We start from the raw sequence: 19019 nt of genomic DNA, 5'->3' as shown, positions 1-19019 counted from the left end.
AATAGAGGAGTTGAGGAAGTGGGGCTGGAGAAAGAGGGGTGGGACGAAGGAGGGCAACTATCTAGCAAAAATGAATTCACTCAATTACTGTTTGATCAATAAGACACACCTCTCTATCACCTGGTCCCAGATCAGTTTGTGCTGTCTTGCCAACTAATTTTGGTCGTTGTCATGCCAAACAATGACAATGACCATAGGAGTTGGCAAGACAGCACAAACAGATCTGGGAACAGGCTAACCTCTCTGCACTCTTCCATCAAAACTGGTGTTTGTCATGCGAAAGTTTTGTTAAGTTGAGCTTCTTTACAGTACAGTACAGTATAAGCCAGCATTCTAACAGCACTAGAAGAATGTTGTTTAGTACACTTTTTATCCTCAACACCTTTCTAGCTGAAGAAAATCGGAGGGGGAGGTTTTGGGGAGATTTACGAAGCTCTGGACCTGTTGACTCGGGAGAACGTGGCATTGAAGGTGGAGTCGGCCCAGCAGCCCAAACAGGTCCTGAAGATGGAGGTGGCAGTCCTGAAGAAACTGCAGGGTAAGGGCCCACTGCAGTGGCTATTTTGGACCTTTCTGCTAGTTTTGTCAATGAGCCTGGTGGTGCCACTGCGGTTACCATTCTGTGTTTACCGTTCGGCTTAGTCAATGAGTATGAAGGTGCTGCTCAGCCGTTCATAAATTCAATAAATGGCATTCTTTGTTGATGTCACTTGACTTGAACCCAGATCCCACCGCTGACACCACGTGTCAGTATACTTTGTTGTAGTCATGACAGACAAATATATAAAGTTTGTGTCAGCTACAGTGCATAGTCAAGTAAGAACGTTTATCTTTCCTGTGTAAGATAAATGTGTTACATCAATACTGCTTAAGACTGCACTTATGATTGGCTATAAAATCTGCTATGTCATACTCATGACAGTCTAGTGAAAGTGGAATAACCTCTCCTCGTGACAGCACAGCATAGGTTTCAGGACAGTAAAACCAGGTAAAGTGTTAGTGCTTTGGGTGTCCTTTGAGACATCCTGTCAAAAGGAATCAGAATTTCCTCTCACATTGTCATGTACACCCATAAGCATCCTACAGAGTTAAAAGCTGCAGAGCCATGCAGTCTACTGTGACAGAATATGTAACCTAATAAACAGCCAATTACATTAGTTTCGTAAATATGTAATAATGGGCCGCCAGACTATTGTGACTCGGTGGCTGTGGACTTTGAATAGAGGCGGCAGGGTAGCCTAGTGGTTAGAGCATTGGACTAGTAACCGAAAGGTTGTATGTTCAAATCCCCAAGCTGACAAGGTACAAAATCTGTCGTTCAGCCCCTGAACAGGCAGTTAACCCACTGTTCCTAGGCTGTCATTGAAAATAAGAATTTGTTCTTAACTGACTTGCCTAGTAAAAAAATTAAATAGAGCTTTAGTCCAAGTGGCTAGGGAGAGCAAACATTAGCTCTGTCTGCCATGCACTAAGCTTATTTAATGGAACCTTCTCTTCCTCCTGGCCTTATTTAGTGGTTCACGATGCACTATTTAAGCATATCTGTTTCGTTTTTTGCATTTTGGTGTGCTGTTTGAATTATGGCCCTTGAATCTTTTGCTTGAGGTTCAAGCAAATGTGGAAACCGATGTCTCTCTTGCTTACTACACCCATAGTAGCTTCACGGAAGAGTGGCTAAGAATAGCTTAGACCTTATGAATCAATAGGTAACCTAGTAAACTACTCAACATCATTGCTCATGTTGTGTATTGATTAAGGGGCCTCTGATCTCCTTGAAGTATAGTGTAGGTAAAATGTCTACAAGGCCATTATGACATAGCTGTGAAAAATACTCCACTCATGATTTTAAAAAAGGCCCTTAAAAATGTGCCTGGAAAATAAGCAATATAGTGTTGCTTGTTTTTGGTTATACGTATGTCAGTAGGAAGTAGAGGTCCCAACAATCAAATTTCTTACAAAACATTTTTCCAAACATGCATCCTAACAGTACTTTATTGATGCTTGATTGCATGGTCCCAACAGTATTTCCAAAACAGTGAACAAACTAGAGCACGTCTTTTGGCTTAGGCTATTCCTTTAATTCTGCCATAATGGGTCCCTCCATATGTTTTTATGTAGATTAAATGTTGTGACTCACAGCACGTTTTTTGCATGGGCAGCAGTAACATGTTAGACGTGATGGCGATCACGTGGCACATAGAAGGAGAGCAACTCTCTCCTCCTGGAGTATGCACGTCAATGTGCCAGGGTAACAAGTGACTCACTTTGGCTACGAGTCATCATCACAATATGAGGAAAAAAGTTACCTCGAAAGCTGTGGGTGACAGTCACACGCTGTAACTGACGTGTGACAGCTTTCGAAGTAAATTTGTCCCTCATATTGTGATGAGGACTCATGATCGGTTTGCAACATGTACTATGTCTTTGAAGAAGCTTGTGTGTGTGTGTGTTGGTATTTCTATGTACATATTAAAGGAAGAGACTGCAATGTGACATCACGAAACGTAGATGAGCGAAACAACAAACAAATTCAAATCTGCTTAGACTGCTACTATTGGCTCTTCCCAGCATGCCCATATCAGGACTTGCCAATGCTGTTGTTGTAAGCAGGACAACACCCTTTGGTGTATAATGATGTCATATTACAGACTCTACCTTTTAAGGAATATCAAACAATCTGAAGTACCCTCAGAATTTTTTTAGAGTCTGAGATTCCAAAATGTTCGGTACTAAGTCACATTAACAGGGTGCTCCATCAAAGAGACTAATGGTGCATGATGAATAACAATGATTCATGCCCAACTGACCTTAATTGGGATTAACTGTGAAGAAAAGGAAGACCAGGAAACATGGACTGGCCAGCTCATGAATTTGTCCAGTTTTATTTGTCTGCCAGTATTTTATCTAAAGTGATCTTTTATAGAATATTTAACACAAGGCCATGTCCTAGAGAAAGAAGTTCTGAAAAGAACAGTCCTAAGACAGGTGTTGCCGGGAAGAAAACCTGGAAAGAAAATATGGCTTTATCCTTTCTTCAGCCCTTTGAGTGTCAACATGAGTGGTTCTGCTGTATTTTCATTGATTGATTGGGAATTTGAATTGGATCTTACCTAGGCCCTGTCACCACTCTCATCTCCCTGGTGTAACCAATGAAAACCAATCATCAAGTTGAAGTGATATGGAATATTTTGGCATATGCATCTTTGAACTATGATTCTTAAAAAAAGACCTTCTTTGTTTAGGTAAAAACCATGTTTGCAAGTTTATTGGCTGTGGGAGAAATGACAAATTCAACTACGTGGTCATGCAACTTCAGGTAAGAAGCTGACCTTTGCTTTTAATAAATATTGACCACCATCCCCAAAATGCATTCTGTGAGAATCTGACCACAATTCAACAAAAACACGTTTTTCTGAGGAAGTGCAATTTCTAAAGCTTGCATAAGGCATCGTGAAATATGATGTCTTGGCAAATAGGCCATATTAACTGAAAAAAATATTCATAAGCAGCGGCTGGTTAGAGGCTGACAAAGCACATACTGACGAAGGATAGTAATTCAAATGCCATTATGTCACATGATCCAGCATAGCATTGTCAGCCTTTTATAATATGAAAGTATATTATGGAGAGTCAATCCAATCCATTGTCGATTGAGACACAGCCTATAAAGCTGTTATTTCATGGTACTTGGGTGTAAAAATCCATCATGACCAAACGTTTGATACTGTATGACTTTGAATACAAACAAATAGATGATTGTTGATTTGTGTCAGGGAAAAGCAGAGAGACCCAGCCAGGCATATCGGAATATTTAAAAATACGATCTTGTATTTGTAGCCCAGGCCTACTCTACGCCACTACGAGCTGCATTGAACAGTCTATATTCTGTGAACAGGGATTGAGTTCTATTATTGGCCTAAATCTAATCATTATAAAGGTGCATGTTTATGGGTCAAATTTGCTTCCCCAAACTTGAAACTCACCTGCCGCCTGTATTCAAAGGTATTGTATGTAAAAAGTGATGTGACAAATCTTTACTAGGCGTAGGCTACTAGGCCCACAGATATCATTTATGAAATGAATAAGGATTCTATATGTAATTCTATGATCACACCTAGGCAATTGGGTGTACCGTACCGGTAAGAAATAAATGTGTTATTTTGCAAAAAAACATTTTTTGTTACGTATGGTTGGTTTTCTGGAGTAGGGTGAAGTGGCCCCAAATGCTGATTTTTGTGTCAGATTTGTATTTTCCCCACCAAAGGTTAGGTTTAGGATTGGGGGAGGGAAGCTGATTCTAGATCTGTACCTAGAGGGAACTTCACCCCAGAGCGTTGTTTTGTTTTGGGGGGTGGAGCAGGGACGCAATTTGGCGGACTTGAGGAGGAGCCAGCCTCGGGGGACCTTCACCATGAGCACCACACTCCGCCTGGGGAAACAGATCCTGGAGTCTATAGAGGCCATCCACTCTGTTGGCTTCTTGCATCGAGATATCAAACCGGTACGTATCATACATAACATCATGGCACAGCATGCCTCAGCTTTATGAAGGGTTATCAGTGCTAATTCTAAAAAACAATGCTTAAATGCAAATTATGTCATTTTCGCATTCCAATTAACCATTGCATTTTAGAATTGGCACTGATAACCTTCCATAATGCTGTGGCATGCTGTGCTGTGCCATGACGCATGTGGAAAAAAAGACTGCATCTGTGTTGTCCATCAAAACGGAAATGTGTATTTTTGCCATCGGTTCGTTTCATTCCCAATCCCAGACACCACACACACGCCCCCAGGATTGGGGTGAGCTTTCCCTAAAGTAACCTGTACCTCTGGAGCAAGTTAGGGGTTAAGTTCTTTGCTCATGGGCACAATGGCTATCTGTGGCATATTAGATGGTCTTATAACTGATGTTTCATCAAACAATGCCCCATCCCTTAAAACTTCTTATGGCTGCAGGGGCAGTATTGAGTAGCTTGGATGAAAGGAGCCCAGAGGTGCCCAGAGTAAACGGCCTGCTCCTCAGTCTCAGTTGCTAATATATGCATATTATTATTAGTATTGGATAGAACACACTGAAGTTTCTAAAACTGTTTGAATGATGTCTGTAAGTATAACAGAACTCATATGGCAAGCAAACACCTGAGAAGAAATCCAAACAGGAAGTGAGAAATCTGAGGTTGGTCGATTTTCAACCCAGCCCCTATTGAACTCACAGTGGGATATGGATGAAGTTGCACTTCCTAGGGCTTCCACCATCTTTAGAAACTTGAATGAGGCTTCTACTGTGTTGTGGGCCTGAATGGGAGCTGAATGAGCCAGGTGTCTGGCAGAGAGCCAGGCACATGATAGCGACCTGCGTTACATGGCTTCTCTACACACAAAGGAATTCTCCGGTTGGAACTTTATTGAAGATTTATGATAACAACACCCTAAAGATTGATTCTATATTTAGTTTGACAAGTTTCTTCGACCTGTAATATAACTTTTTGAAGTTTTCGTCCGAGGTTCGGATGGACCTGCACGAGCGTTGGATTTGTATACCTAAGCCCTAACAAAAGTAGCTACTTGGACATAAATAATGGACATTATCGAACATATCAAGCATTTATTGTGGAACTAGAATTCCTGGGAGTGCATTCTGATGAAGATCATCAAAGGTAAGGGAATATTTATAATGTGATTTCTGTTGACTCCAACATGGCGGATAATTTTATTTATTTTCTGAACGCCGTCTCAGATTATTGCATGGTTTTCTTTTTCTGTAATTTAAAAAAAAAATCTAACACAGAGGTTGCATTAAGGAGAGGTATATCTATAATTCCACGTGTATTTTCATCTACATTTATGATGAGTATTTCTGTTGAATTGATGTGGCTATGCAAAATCACTGGATGTTTTTGGAACTAGTGAATGTAACGCGCCAATGTAAACTCAGATTTTTTTAATATAAATATAAAAAACATACATGTGGTGTGTAACATGAAGTCCTATGAGTGTAATCTGACGAAGATCATCAAAGGTTAGTGATTAATTTTATCTCTATTTGTGCTTTTTGTGACGCCTCTCTTTGGCTGGAAAAATGGCTGGGTTTTTCTGTGAGTTGGTGGTCACCTAACATAATCGTTTGTGGTGCTTTCGCTGTAAAGCCTATTTGAAATTGGACACTGTGGTGGGATTAACAACAAGATTACTGTTACGGTTTTCTAGGTGTGAAGGAGAGTCGGACCAAAATGCAGCGTGTAGATTGCGATCCATGTTTAATCAAACAAACGTAACACGAATACACACAAAACACTACAAAACAATAAACGTAACGAAAACCGAAACAGCCTATACTTGTGTCAACTAACACAGCGACAGGAACAAAGACACTAAGGACAATCACCCACGACAAACTCAAAGAATATGGCTGCCTAAATATGGTTCCCAATCAGAGACAACGATAAACACCTGCCTCTGATTGAGAACCACTCCAGACAGCCATAGACCTTGCTAGATAACCCCACTAGCTACAATCCCAATACACACACACCAAAACCCCAAGACAAAACACACCACAATACAAAAACCCCATGCCACACCCTGGCCTGACCCAATACATGAAGAAAAACACAAAATACTTAGACCAGGGCGTGACAATTACCTTTAAAACGGTATAAGATACATGTATGTTTGAGGAATTTTAATTATGAGATTTCTGTTGTTTTGAATTTGGCGCCCTGCACTTTCACTGGCTGTTGTCATATCATCCCGTTAACTGGATTGCAGCCCTAAGAAGAACAAGCGTCTCTCCTGGCTAACACTAATGGCACTGTGATGGTTCTTTGGTGTTGCTACAGTAGCCCCACACTCTTACCATATGAGCCACCAGACCATATCTATAATGCATTGTATAATCATGTGTTTTCTCTGCAGTCAAATTTCGCCATGGGAAGGCTGCCTTCAACCTTAAGGAAGTGTTACATGTTAGACTTCGGCCTCGCGCGGCAGTACACCAATACCACTGGAGAAGTCCGCCCTGTAAGTCTCCTCTTCTGTTCCTTTGCTTTGGTTTGTCCTAAAAAATTTGATTAATATTTACATTTTAGCAGATACTCTTATCCATTAGGGTTAAGTGCCTTGGGGATTCGAACCAGCAACATTTAAGTTACTGGCCCAACACTCTAACCACTAGGCTACCTGTCGCCCACTTAAATGTTATTGTGATGTTATTAGAATAATATCCAGCTCGTGGATAAATTCCAGGTCATCTTTATTGCAATGGTGAGGCTGCACAGATTAGCAGGTCTAGGCTTGTATTTATAAACCATCTCAGAGTAGGAGTGCTGATCTAGGATCAGGTACCCCTGTCCATTTATTATGATCTAAAAGGCAAACGGTAATACGATATATCCATGTTCTGCAATGTGCAGCGCGACAGACCTACGACGCACCCAGTGTTCCCCAAATGGTGGGTCAGGATCAATGACGTCACCCACCCTAAAGTATGTAACACACTGAGAATCTGATTGCCGAAGACTGTCGATAGGTACTTATCACAGTGGGAGGCTGTTCCTTCTCTTGCTAGAACAAAAGAGTTACCTGCTATGTGCTGACACGGTTTCGACGAACCGAAGCAACGCTTGTCAGTGGCCAACAACTTGACTTTGAGCCAATCAGATAGCATGAGAACATGTTGGGGCATTTTCTTCAGCCAGCCACACTTCATGTGCAATGTACTGTAGGCTATGGGATAGCAGTTAGCTAAGTGCACAGACGCAACGCACACAACACTAAATCCTTCCTCCAAGCTAACTAACCATTATAGAAAGCCTTTGAAGTTAGTTTACAGTTGAAGTCAGAAGTTTACATACACCTTAGCCAAATACATTTAAACTCAGTTTTTCACAATTCCTGACATTTAATCCTAGTAAAAATGCCCCGTCTTAGGTCAGTTAGGATCACCACTTTATTTTAAGAATGTGAAATGTCAGAATAATAGTAGAGAGAATGATTTATTTAAGCTTTTATTTCTTTCATCACATTCCCAGTGGGTCAGAAGTTTACATACAATCATTAGTATTTGGTAGCATTGCCTTTAAGTTGTTTAACTTGGGTCAAACGTTTCTTTTAGCCTTCTACAAGCTTCCCACAATAAATTGGGTGAATTTTGACCCATTCCTCCTGACAGAGCTGGTGTAACTGAGTCCTCCTTCCTCGCACACACTTTTTCAGTTCTGCCCACAAAATTTCTATAGGATTGAGGTCAGGGCTTTGTGATGGCCACTCCAATACGTTGACTTTGTCTTAAGCCATTTTGCCACAACTTTGGAAGTATGCTTGGGGTCATTGTCCATTTGGAAGACCCATTTGCGACCAAGCTTTAACTTCCTGACTGATGTCTTGAGATGTTGCTTCAATATATCCACATAATTTTCCTGACTCATGATGCCATCTATTTTGTGAGGTGCACCAGTCCCTCCTGCAGCAAAGCACCCCACAACATGATGCTGCCACCCCCGTGCTTCATGGTTGGGATGGTGTTCTTTGGCTTGCAAACCTCCCCCTTTTTCCTCCAAACATAACGATGGTCATTATGGCCAAACAGTTATATTTTTGTTTCATCAGATCAGAGGACATTATTCCCAAAAGTACGATCTGTGTCCCCATGTGCAGTTGCAAATCGTAGTCTGACTTTTTTTATGGCGGTTTTGGAGCTGTGGCTTCTTCCTTGCTGAGCTGCCTTCCAGGTTATGTCGATATAGGACTCGTTTTACTGTGGATATAGATACTTTTATACCTGTTTCCTCCAGCATCTTCACAAGAACCTTTGCTGTTGTTTTGGGATTGATTTGCATTTTCGCATCAAAGTACGTTCATCTCTAGGAGACAGAACGCATCCCCTTCCTGAGCGGTATGACGGCTGTGTGGTCCCATGGTGTTTATACTTGCGTACTATTGTTTGTACAGATGAACGTGGTACCTTCAGGCGTTTGAAAATTGCTCCCAAGGATGAACCAGACTTGTGGGGGTCTACAATTTTCTTCTGAGGTCTTGGCTGATTTCTTTAGATTTTCCCATTTTGGCACTGAGTTTTAAGGTAGACCTTGAAATGCATCCACAGCATCCACAGACTCAAATTATGCTAATAAGCATATCAGAAGCTTCTAAAGCCATGACATCATTTTCTGGAATGTTCCAAGCTGTTTAAAGGCACAGTCAACTTAGTGTATGTAAACTGCTTTCCCACTGGAATTGTGATACAGTGAATTATACGTGATCTTTCTGTAAACAATTGTTGGAAAAATGACTTGTGTCATGCACAAAGTAGATGTCCTAACCGACTTGCCAACAAGTTAACAAGACATTTGTGGAGTGGTTGAAAAACGAGTTTTAATGACTCCAACCTAAGTGTATGTAAACTTCCGACTTCAACTGTACGTGCTAATCAAAGTCTTATGCGACCAGAACTAAGCCGAAGAAGGACTAACCTCCCCATCCTCCTACCAGCACACTGTTTGTCTCTGTCTCTACACATACCTTCATCCAAGAGAGAGGTATCCAAAGTGTTAGTTAAGGGCTTGTAAGTAAGCATTTCACTGTAAGGTGTACACAATACAACACCTGTTGTATTCGGCGAATGTGACAAATCAAATTTGATTTGATTTATTGACTGCATTTTCAATCTCTCCACTTCTTCCCTTCTTTGATCTTCTTCTTCTCCTCCACTTCCATCCTGTCATTTCCTCTTCTCCCTATCCTTTTATCTCCCTTAATCTCTTCTAGCACTTTCACCTCCTCTCCTTTCTTCTCCCTCTCATCAATTGCTTATGCATTTTTCCTTCTCTCCCCTGGACTATTCTCCCCCTTTATCTCTCTCCTTTTCCTCCCTCATTTCCTCTTCTCCTCTCCCCTCATTTTAAATAGACTCTCTCAAGTATCTTCTCTCCTTTCCCCGCTTGCCTCTTATTCATTTCTCTCATCCACTCCATTTCTCTTTCGGCTCCTCTCCCTTTCCATCCACTCTTTCCATTGCTCTCCCCTTCTTTTGCCTCCCATCTCTTAGGCACCGCTCTCCCCCTTCCCTCCACTCTCCTACTCTCCTCCATCTCTCTATTTCTCTCCTCTCATCTCTTTGACTCAGTCACTATCTGCTCTCCTCTATTTCTCTCTACATCTCCCCTCTCCTCTCATATCTCTGGCCCGAACACTCTGTGTCCTCATGCAGCAGCCCCCCCCTCTCTCTCTCTGCATTCAGAGCTCTGTGAGTGCAGCAGTGTGAGATTTAATTTGCTTTTGCATGCGTCAGTGGGCTATGGCATCGCCTCTCGCTTCCCTTCTCCTTTTTCCCTTCTCTTGCTCTCTGATTTTTTTGCCCTTCTAGCCAGTACAGCTGAGTCAGCTTCAGCTCATTGATTTGTGATGAATGTGAGGCTCTGGCTCCCTCTCTCTCTATCGTTATCCCTCCTTTTTTCTCTCCCATTTGCTTCTCCCTCTTTCTGTCTACCTCTCTCCCTGCCTGTTTGTCTCTCCATCTCATTTTATTTAACTCCTCCTGCTTCCATGTCTCTCTCGTTCTTTACCCCTGCTTCCCTCCCTCTCTCTCCCTCCTCCTCATTCCCTCTCCCTCTTTCATTCCATCTGCCCTCCCTCTCTTCATCTCCCTCTTCCCCCAGTCCCTGACCATTAGCAGTGTATGCCTCTCCCCTACCCCTAGGCAGCCAGGTCTCCAGAGAAGCAAGTGTCAGGGGCCTCCCCTGTCCAAATGTCCTTCACCTTGCCACTATGTCAGCCCCTTAGCCATTAGCCACAAAGCATTTTTGTTAGCATGTAGCTGTTAGCCCCCAGCCATTAGCCAAAAAGCATATTTGTTAGCACTCAGCCATTGGCATTCAGTGCTTGTGCAGTGAAAGACCTATCAGCTGCTAAACACTAGTGTTCTCTCTGCAATGAAGAAGGATCCTCCCTCACTTTCCCTCCCTGATAACTGAATAAATCATTGTGGGTAATAAATAGCAGAGCTATTTTTCCTCTCGTGGCACGCATCAGGCGTTTTATAAGAAATCTTGTTTTCCATGACTTCTTTTGAGAGGTGGAAAATATTATTTATGTAGAGATTTTGGCATGCATGTTAAATGTTGATGGGTTTTGTAAACTCTTGGGACATTTTCATATTCATATATTGACATATTGGGGTTCTCAAGTGGCGCAGCGGTCTAAGGCACTGCATCTCAATGCAAGAGGTGTCACTTACAGTCCCTGGTTCGAATCCAGGATGTATCATATCCGCCGTGATTGGGAGTCCCATAGGGCGGCGCACAATTGGCCCAGCGTTGACCGGGTTTGGCCCGGGATAGGCCGTCATTGTAAATAAGAATATGTTCTTAACTGACTTGCCCAGTTAAAAAAAGGCTACATTTAAAATATATCAGGCGCTGCTGGAAAAAAATGCTTTCAAAGTTAGCTTTATCTTGAGGCATCTGTAAAATTACATATCAGCTGCCAAAATGTATGGCTTTAACACACTTATATTTGATTGAAGCTGGTTTACTATTTTGAGTATGTAATGCTGCAGGATTAGGCCACTTTTCAGGGAGTTTTATGTGTAATCAGATGAAGTCTATTTCTAGACTAAAACACATTCACTAGTGCGTCTTAGTTCAAGACTAGGCCTAATCTGTGTCTGGGAAACCGCCCTAATACGTATTACGTCTATCATGTTCTGGGGCTTTTAACTTGTAATATTCTGTTATTACAGATTATATAACACCATTATATGGGTATTATTAAGGCTGTTTCATGCACATTATTGCCTCTTGGATAGGATGCCACTCAATCCACTTTCAGACCTACAGTAGGTGAAAAAATGGGATTTGAAACTTGAAAACAGCCAGTTGAAAAAAGTAAGATCCCCACTCACCAGCAGTTCCCACAAATCAAACTGACACATTTTCTGAATGTGTGATGTTGTAAGCCAGAATGTGGTTGTTACAGGAAGTTGAAACACGTTGACAAAAATGTTAATATTTCAGACAGAATTGTGGCCATTGATGGTGAGCAAGGACATTGCTTATTATCAACTCGTTAAGTATATACTTCTCTCTATTACATACAAGCCAATAGAAAATGTTTGACAAGTTACTGCCATTACTATGTATAATTGTCACTTTTTGTGATGTGATGTGATGTGATGTGATGTGTGCCTATTTCTGTTACATTTCCTTACGTTTATTAATTCCTTTTGTTTCAGTGCTTGCCTTTGTTTTGTGTTTTACAGTTCCTTTGGATATTTGATTTTGAAGTGCATGCTCCAACCCGTTTCTCCATCAGATCCTTGCTCCGCCATGGCTGTCATGTGCATGATGACAGAGTGACGTGAGTGTGGTCACCAAGCTTTCTGTTCTCCTCATAGCAGAGGGGTCACACTAAGGACACCCACCTTCGACCTTTCTGTTATACTTATATCAATAACTAACCAAGTGATGGTGTTTCTATTGCTAGGACCCCCTTATTGTTGCTTGCAGCTATTTTATATAGCAACAGCTATAAGTGGATCTATCTACATAGCAATAATATTAGAGCCACATTCGGATGTGAGATATTTGTACATTATTTCTCACTCTCTAACTTACACTTAGATATTCTGTTTCTTTTAGGTTTTAGCAATGTGTCAGAGCAGGGTCCTAATTCTGATGCATACGCAGTTGAAAGCAACAAACTTGAAAGCAACAGAATATCTAAGTGTAAGTTAGAGCAATGTGGAAGTTTCTCCTGTTTCTAACAGGACTGACATACAGGCAGCCTCTCTCTGCAATAACCAGATGAGAGCATCCCAAATAGTACTATTCGGGATGCAGCTCCGGTGTCTACCTCTGAGGGCTCAGTACTCAGTGTTTCGAGAAATGACCGTGGAACTCGACCGTGAGCGTTCAGTCTGCTCCCCTCGGAGCTAAGGTCATGTCACCAGTAAACTGCGAGGGTAATGTGAGAACGAACAGTGTGTTCTGCACCACTGATACTGCCATCCCAAGCCAAATACAAGAGATTGAGTTACTCAACTAGAGAGGCGCAATTCAATTTTCAGATTGTCAGTATAGGAAATTAGTTAAAGGAGTTATTGAAATATTTTAATTCAAGTTCATTGAATATTAATTATTGATATTGACTGGATTAAAATGGAATTTAGCTCAACTACGTTATAATACCATTATGGTTTTACCCAAGTCGCTTACTGAGCCGAACACACAGATATGCATTCATGAGCTTTTAGTAGGATTAGTGTACAGATTAAAGGTGTGACCCCTCACTTATGTTTCTGTCTACTTTATTATTTAGCTTTTATTTTTACAATTTAGATTCACTGTGTTTACATTAAGCATTCATAACTCCTCTACGGCACTAAATGCTGGCAACAAAAGCATTGATATTACCTATATTTGACTTCGGCATCTTATGGTGCATGTCAGATCGAATAGTCAGGGTCAAATATAGCATTTTCAACATTCGATGGCTTTTGGGTCTTAAGATGGTTTGTATTGCATGTAGCCTCTATGTAGCTGTTGTGTCATGTTTACTTGGCGCTAACGGATGTGGGATGAATGCTAGTCTAGTGTAAATGTAAATCGTTATCAGTCATTTATTTTATTCCATTTGTTGTCCTTATTATTTACTTCACATTTAAGTAAACATTTAGATAGGAATAGTTTGTTTTTTAAAACCAACCAGTGAACAGTAGGGATAAACCTAGAAGGAAGATGTGTTAGAATGTTCCTTTTCTAAGACGTTGTATATGCATCTTGATATTCGTCCGTCACTAATACTGTTTTATTTCCTTTCAGCCGAGAACTGTTGCAGGTTTTCGAGGAACTGTCCGATATGCCTCAGTCAACGCACATAAAAACAAAGTAAACAATGTTCATGTTGTCGAAATGTATATGCTGGAAAATGTATTCCGCCAATTTTGCTCTTTTGAAATAAACGTAGAACTTGTTAATTATGTTGTTGTACTGTCAATTGGTGGCGGGCAACCATATAATAAGGATTTACAATACATAACCCCTCCAGTTATTTAATAGGATCTCTATGGGGGCAACCTTAGGTTTGGCACTATTAAGGGTGTAGTGTACTAATTGAAACGATATAGCGTGGATATCATTCATAATCTTTACTTTTATTTTTTCTCTCCCCAGGAAATGGGCCGCCATGATGACCTATGGTCTTTATTTTACATGTTGGTGGAGTTTGCAGTTGGACAGCTACCATGGAGGAAAATCAAGGACAAGGTAGAGTCCCTTCACTCGTCCACGACAGACCCACTGTATTTCTAGGGAATCGTTAAAGTCAAATCATCAAATAATACGCAAGCTGAAACACAAAACACAAGCCTTTCTGGATCTTCTTATCTTTCAAACTCTTAACAATGTAAGTCACAATTAAACATTTAATTTAGTAGGTATTTATTTTGCCTTCGAAATCAGATAGAAATAAATGCATGTGGCATATCATTTTGTACGCTTCTCGATTCTTTGTCTGAAATTGTGCAAACACCAAATATCACAGTGTGTGTTGGCTCCGTTGAAGTTGCATATAGGATGGTCTAATTTGCCCCTACACCCTTGATCATTTTCACTCCATCAGCTTTCGGACACTTGTGCCACATGGCGCAATGGGCAAATGGAGGGGGAAGGGAGACTGGTTTGTTCAGCTACTGAATGACAATTAAATAAAGTCAAACAAATATATCATGTTTTATTCTGGGTTTTTTTTTTTTGCGCAGGAGCAAGTTGGGCAGATTAAAGAGCGATATGACCATAGGATGTTGCTGAAACACATGCCGTCAGAGTTTCATATCTTCCTCGACCATGTATTGGGCCTGGACTACTACACCAAGCCGGATTATCAGGTACCTTTCGCAGTATAGAGAATAAGGAAAGTACTTTGAAAGTGTTTTGAAATGCTCCAACAAACGTCTCTTTTTTTTGACTGGCCACCATTTCACTATTCCGGGGACTTTTTTGTATGGTCACACAAACTGATATATTGACTTCATCAATGCTTCCTAGTTCTCCCTATGCTATTTCCAATAGCAAAATTGCATCTAAAATGACACCCTATTTCTTATATACTGCACTACTTTTGACCAATATAAAGGAAGTAGGGTGCCGTTTGGACACAACCAGAGTCTAATTTGGAGTTGTTTTCTATTTGGCCGGCTGCTGTTCTGGTCAAGGGAAAGGGTCTATTTAAAGATTAGGGTGTCATTTGGGATGTAGCCAAAGTCAAATTTCCTTTATTTCCCAGCTGCTGATGTCGGTGTTTGAGAACAGCATGAAGGAGCGCATCATCACGGAAAATGAGCCGTTTGATTGGGAGAAAGGAGGGACAGACTCCACACAGTCAACAAGCGCCTCCACCCAACCACAGCACAACACACGGCCCACCGTCGCCATGGTGGGGTAAGGACCCTGATATATTTACCATTAGGATTAAAAGGAAAGTCCACAATTTTACACTGCAGGACAACTTTCTGCTTGCAATTCATTTAACACTAGAACCGCTGGTCCTCGAGGAACCCCCTTCAGGCTAATGAGCTAATGATTCTGACTGCAACACTAACAGTGTGATTCATACATTTCATATATGCTATCACAAACATTAGTATTTGGTTGTGTTTATGGAGGTAACATTTGAGTAATAAAAAAACAAACATTTCAAATAACACAATAGCATTTTCATTTGTTTATGTTGCTGTAGGCTATATGTAAAAATACACGTTTTCAATCAGTTTTATTTGTGGAGTGCCTTTGTGTTGAAACACGGTAACAGCTTCTTTGTAATGATCGTTGTCCTCCTCGGATGAGGAATAGGAAGGATCAGACCAAAACGCAGCGTGGTAAGTGTCCATGTTAATTTTAATAAATAAACTGAACACTGCAATAACCAAAAAACAACAAAGAGAGAGAGTGAACGAAACAAAACAGTTCTGTAAGGTGAAGACACACAAAACAGAAAACAACTACCCACAAACACAGGTGGGAACAGGCTACCTAAGTATGGTTCTCAATCAGAGACAACGATAGACAGCTGCCTCTGATTGGGAACCATACCAGGCCAAACACAGAAATACAAAACATAGAACAAAAACATAGAATGCCCACCCCAACTCACGCTCTGACCAAACCAAAAATAGAGACAAAAAAAAGGAACTAAGGTCAGGACGTGACATTCTTTTAATAATGATTAAATAAATAAATATTCCAACCACCCAGGCGCATGGTTAGCACCAACTGTACTTGATAAATGGTGAAAATCTGCACAAAAATAATAATGTCATTATAATGAATATAAGTATCGATATGACAGCAGTAAAAAAGAGTGGATTATTTATACGTTGGATACCATGGCGAATTTGTTTCCAGGCATCGCGTTCTCATTTCTTTATCACCAAAACGAAGGTGACGCATGATCTCTCTGAAGCGATACCGTGACATGATTTCTCTGACCCGAAGCTCTCCATATAGCCCACACACTCTTTCCATCGAATGCTCCACAGGGTTGAAATGAACGCTTCCAGCTGGTGACTGCTGTTGCTGATGTTGTTTTTTGCCTGAGATGTAGGGCTTGTCAGGGGAGTTAGCATGGGTGGGCCTGGGTGGACACAGGCCCACCACGGAGGTGCCAGGCCCTGCCAAACCCATCCAATCAGATTGAGCAAAAACAAAAAAAGAATACATTATTATTATTTTTATTTTTTTGAAATACTCCTCAGTACCCACCCCTGCCCACCTACCATCGAATTTCTGGCTACACCCCTGGGGCCTGCTCTCTGTGATGACATTTTGTGCTGATAATCAGCCTGTAGCATTGTCACTGGCTTGTTGTATCCAAACGGTGCCGTCTCTTCCTCTCTTTTGTCTCACATTTCATTTAATGGAGGCGAGGGCACCTGCTGCATGCGCATCGTTCTGTCTAAGACCTTGGAGGTGTAGGTTCACGCTGAGGCTCAGAATCTGAAGAATAATCAGATGTCATGAGTTATTTTCATTCAGTTCTAGTAGCAGTGCTAACACAGCATGTGCATCCATTTGTCTTTGTCTTCTTGCCATTGTAAATGACGCACGCTCTCACTGTGTACTCCAAGTAGGCCTGAGTAGACTGATAAAACTGCTTGGATTAGGTGGACTGATAGAGGGTACCTAATATTTAGGGTATACATTTTCAGATTATAATTACATTATACCAGTACAATATCATGGCCCGCCTTGTTCTTCATTCAAAATTGGTCATTACATTCTGATTATCAACTGGGCACGGCACCTTCCACTGTCGGGAGGAGGTGCAACGGGGAAAACCATTCAAACAATGAGATGCCCTCCTGAAACTGGTTATAACTCCAGTTCGGTTTGTGATATTAACGTTCTACCTACGGTTATATAGACTTAGGAAAAGTCAAGGACGGTGGGGGGCATGGCTTTAAAAATGGCAGAGTAATAAAAAAATATATATGAATGAGCAGTCGAAATGAATGCTTTAGTGGTTCTAGTGTTAACAGGGACAGTAACCATTCATCAACATTTCCAGTGTTCACGTCAATGTAAATGTGCCAGCTGAAATGGCCTCCCTTGAGGCGTGCTCGCATGTGAAGAGCCAATAGAGGCATTCATGGCAGATTCACATTTTGTAGTTGCTGACTTTTGTAAAGCAGAGCGTTTCCCCATTGTGTATGATGATGTCATATTTCTGCATCTTCCTTTATCTTAGAGTCTTTTTCACCAGTTGGCTGTCTTTGATACTTGACATTTACAGTATCAAATCACAGTGCAATGGCACAATACATTAGATCCTGAAAGTGCCACAACATGAGAGTGGCAGTCACAGTGCTCTATTTTTAATCTGTCTTTTATACATCTTTCATGGGAGCTATTGTTTGACTCACTCACCCAAATATATTATTTTTGAAGATTCTCTCTCTCTCTCTGATGACTGTCTGGTTTGAAGCTCTTTAATGTTCAGGCTGCCTAGACACGCACACACTACACACAGCTGCATGACTTCCCTGCGAACATGACATCCTTATCTCTGGAGACATCGTTAGTGTTTTGGTCGTCATCACACATGAGGCTCCATCCTAAATGGCACCCTATTCCCTAAGTAGTGCACTTTGACGTCATATTGCACTATGTGGGGAATAGGGTGCCATTTAGGAGGCATCCTGAGCCTCCCAGAGCAAATGAGAAAGAACAGGTTTTGTGTCCGTCAGTATTGCTGTCACACCTCGAGGCTACTGCCACACTGCTCATCCAAACCCTTTGAAATGCATGATATTGAATTCTAAACTAGGCTGTAAAAGGACTTTGAAACACCAGTTACAATCAATGTTTCACTGAATAAATAGATGTTTACTGAACTTTGAGGGTTGCCTGTACAAAGTGCATTAATTAAGTGCATGCATAATTCAGGAAATAAAAAATAAAAAACATTTTGGAATTGAGTAGGGCTGGAACAAAAACCTGCATTCCCAGTGGACATGTATTCACATATAGGTGTTATACATGTGTTTATAATATACATTGTGTACATCCTTGGGCCGCCGCTGATCTTAATCAACCGATTTAACCTGAACCCATCCCGCAACTCCCATCCATCTTCTCCCACAGAGCCCTAAACACCCCGGTGCCCGGAGACCTCCAGAGAGAGAACACGGAGAACGTGCTCCAGGATGAGCACCTCAGCGACCAGGAGAATGCCCCTCCGGCCTTGCCTCCCAGTGGGAGCCGCAAGGGGGGCGAGGGCGGTGGCCAGACGCCCGCAAAGGGCGAGGGATGGGAGGACACCGACTTCAACCGCAACAAACTCAGGATCAGCCTGGGCAAGGTGAGTAAGGGGGAGGGATGAGGGGAGAACACAACATTTTACTGTATGGCATCTATGTAGATGTTGTTCTAGCGTAGCTTATACTGTTTATTGATAACAGTATTTTTAGCATTTTTTATTAATGAAAAATATGGGATCGATTGATGGTTGGCTGGGTAGAAGAT

General features: G+C 41.4%; 1 protein-coding gene across 1 annotated transcript in view; it reads left to right on the top strand.

Annotated features, from left to right (window-relative positions):
• Positions 1-19019, top strand: part of LOC112230453 (tau-tubulin kinase 1-like) — a 46301-nt gene that overhangs the window by 6326 nt on the left and 20956 nt on the right. Inside the window, exons 3-11 of the mRNA XM_024396776.2 lie at positions 391-538; positions 3243-3316; positions 4361-4501; positions 6919-7023; positions 13821-13886; positions 14172-14264; positions 14759-14884; positions 15283-15437; positions 18639-18855. Of these exons, the coding sequence (XP_024252544.1) occupies positions 391-538; positions 3243-3316; positions 4361-4501; positions 6919-7023; positions 13821-13886; positions 14172-14264; positions 14759-14884; positions 15283-15437; positions 18639-18855 (1125 nt within the window). The remainder of the gene's footprint in view (positions 1-390; positions 539-3242; positions 3317-4360; positions 4502-6918; positions 7024-13820; positions 13887-14171; positions 14265-14758; positions 14885-15282; positions 15438-18638; positions 18856-19019) is intronic.

This window comes from Oncorhynchus tshawytscha, linkage group LG32, assembly GCF_018296145.1.
Source record: "Oncorhynchus tshawytscha isolate Ot180627B linkage group LG32, Otsh_v2.0, whole genome shotgun sequence".
Lineage (NCBI taxonomy): Eukaryota > Metazoa > Chordata > Actinopteri > Salmoniformes > Salmonidae > Oncorhynchus > Oncorhynchus tshawytscha.
The sequence above is the reverse complement of the archived record's forward strand: the minus strand, read 5'-3'. Positions and strand labels throughout refer to the sequence as shown.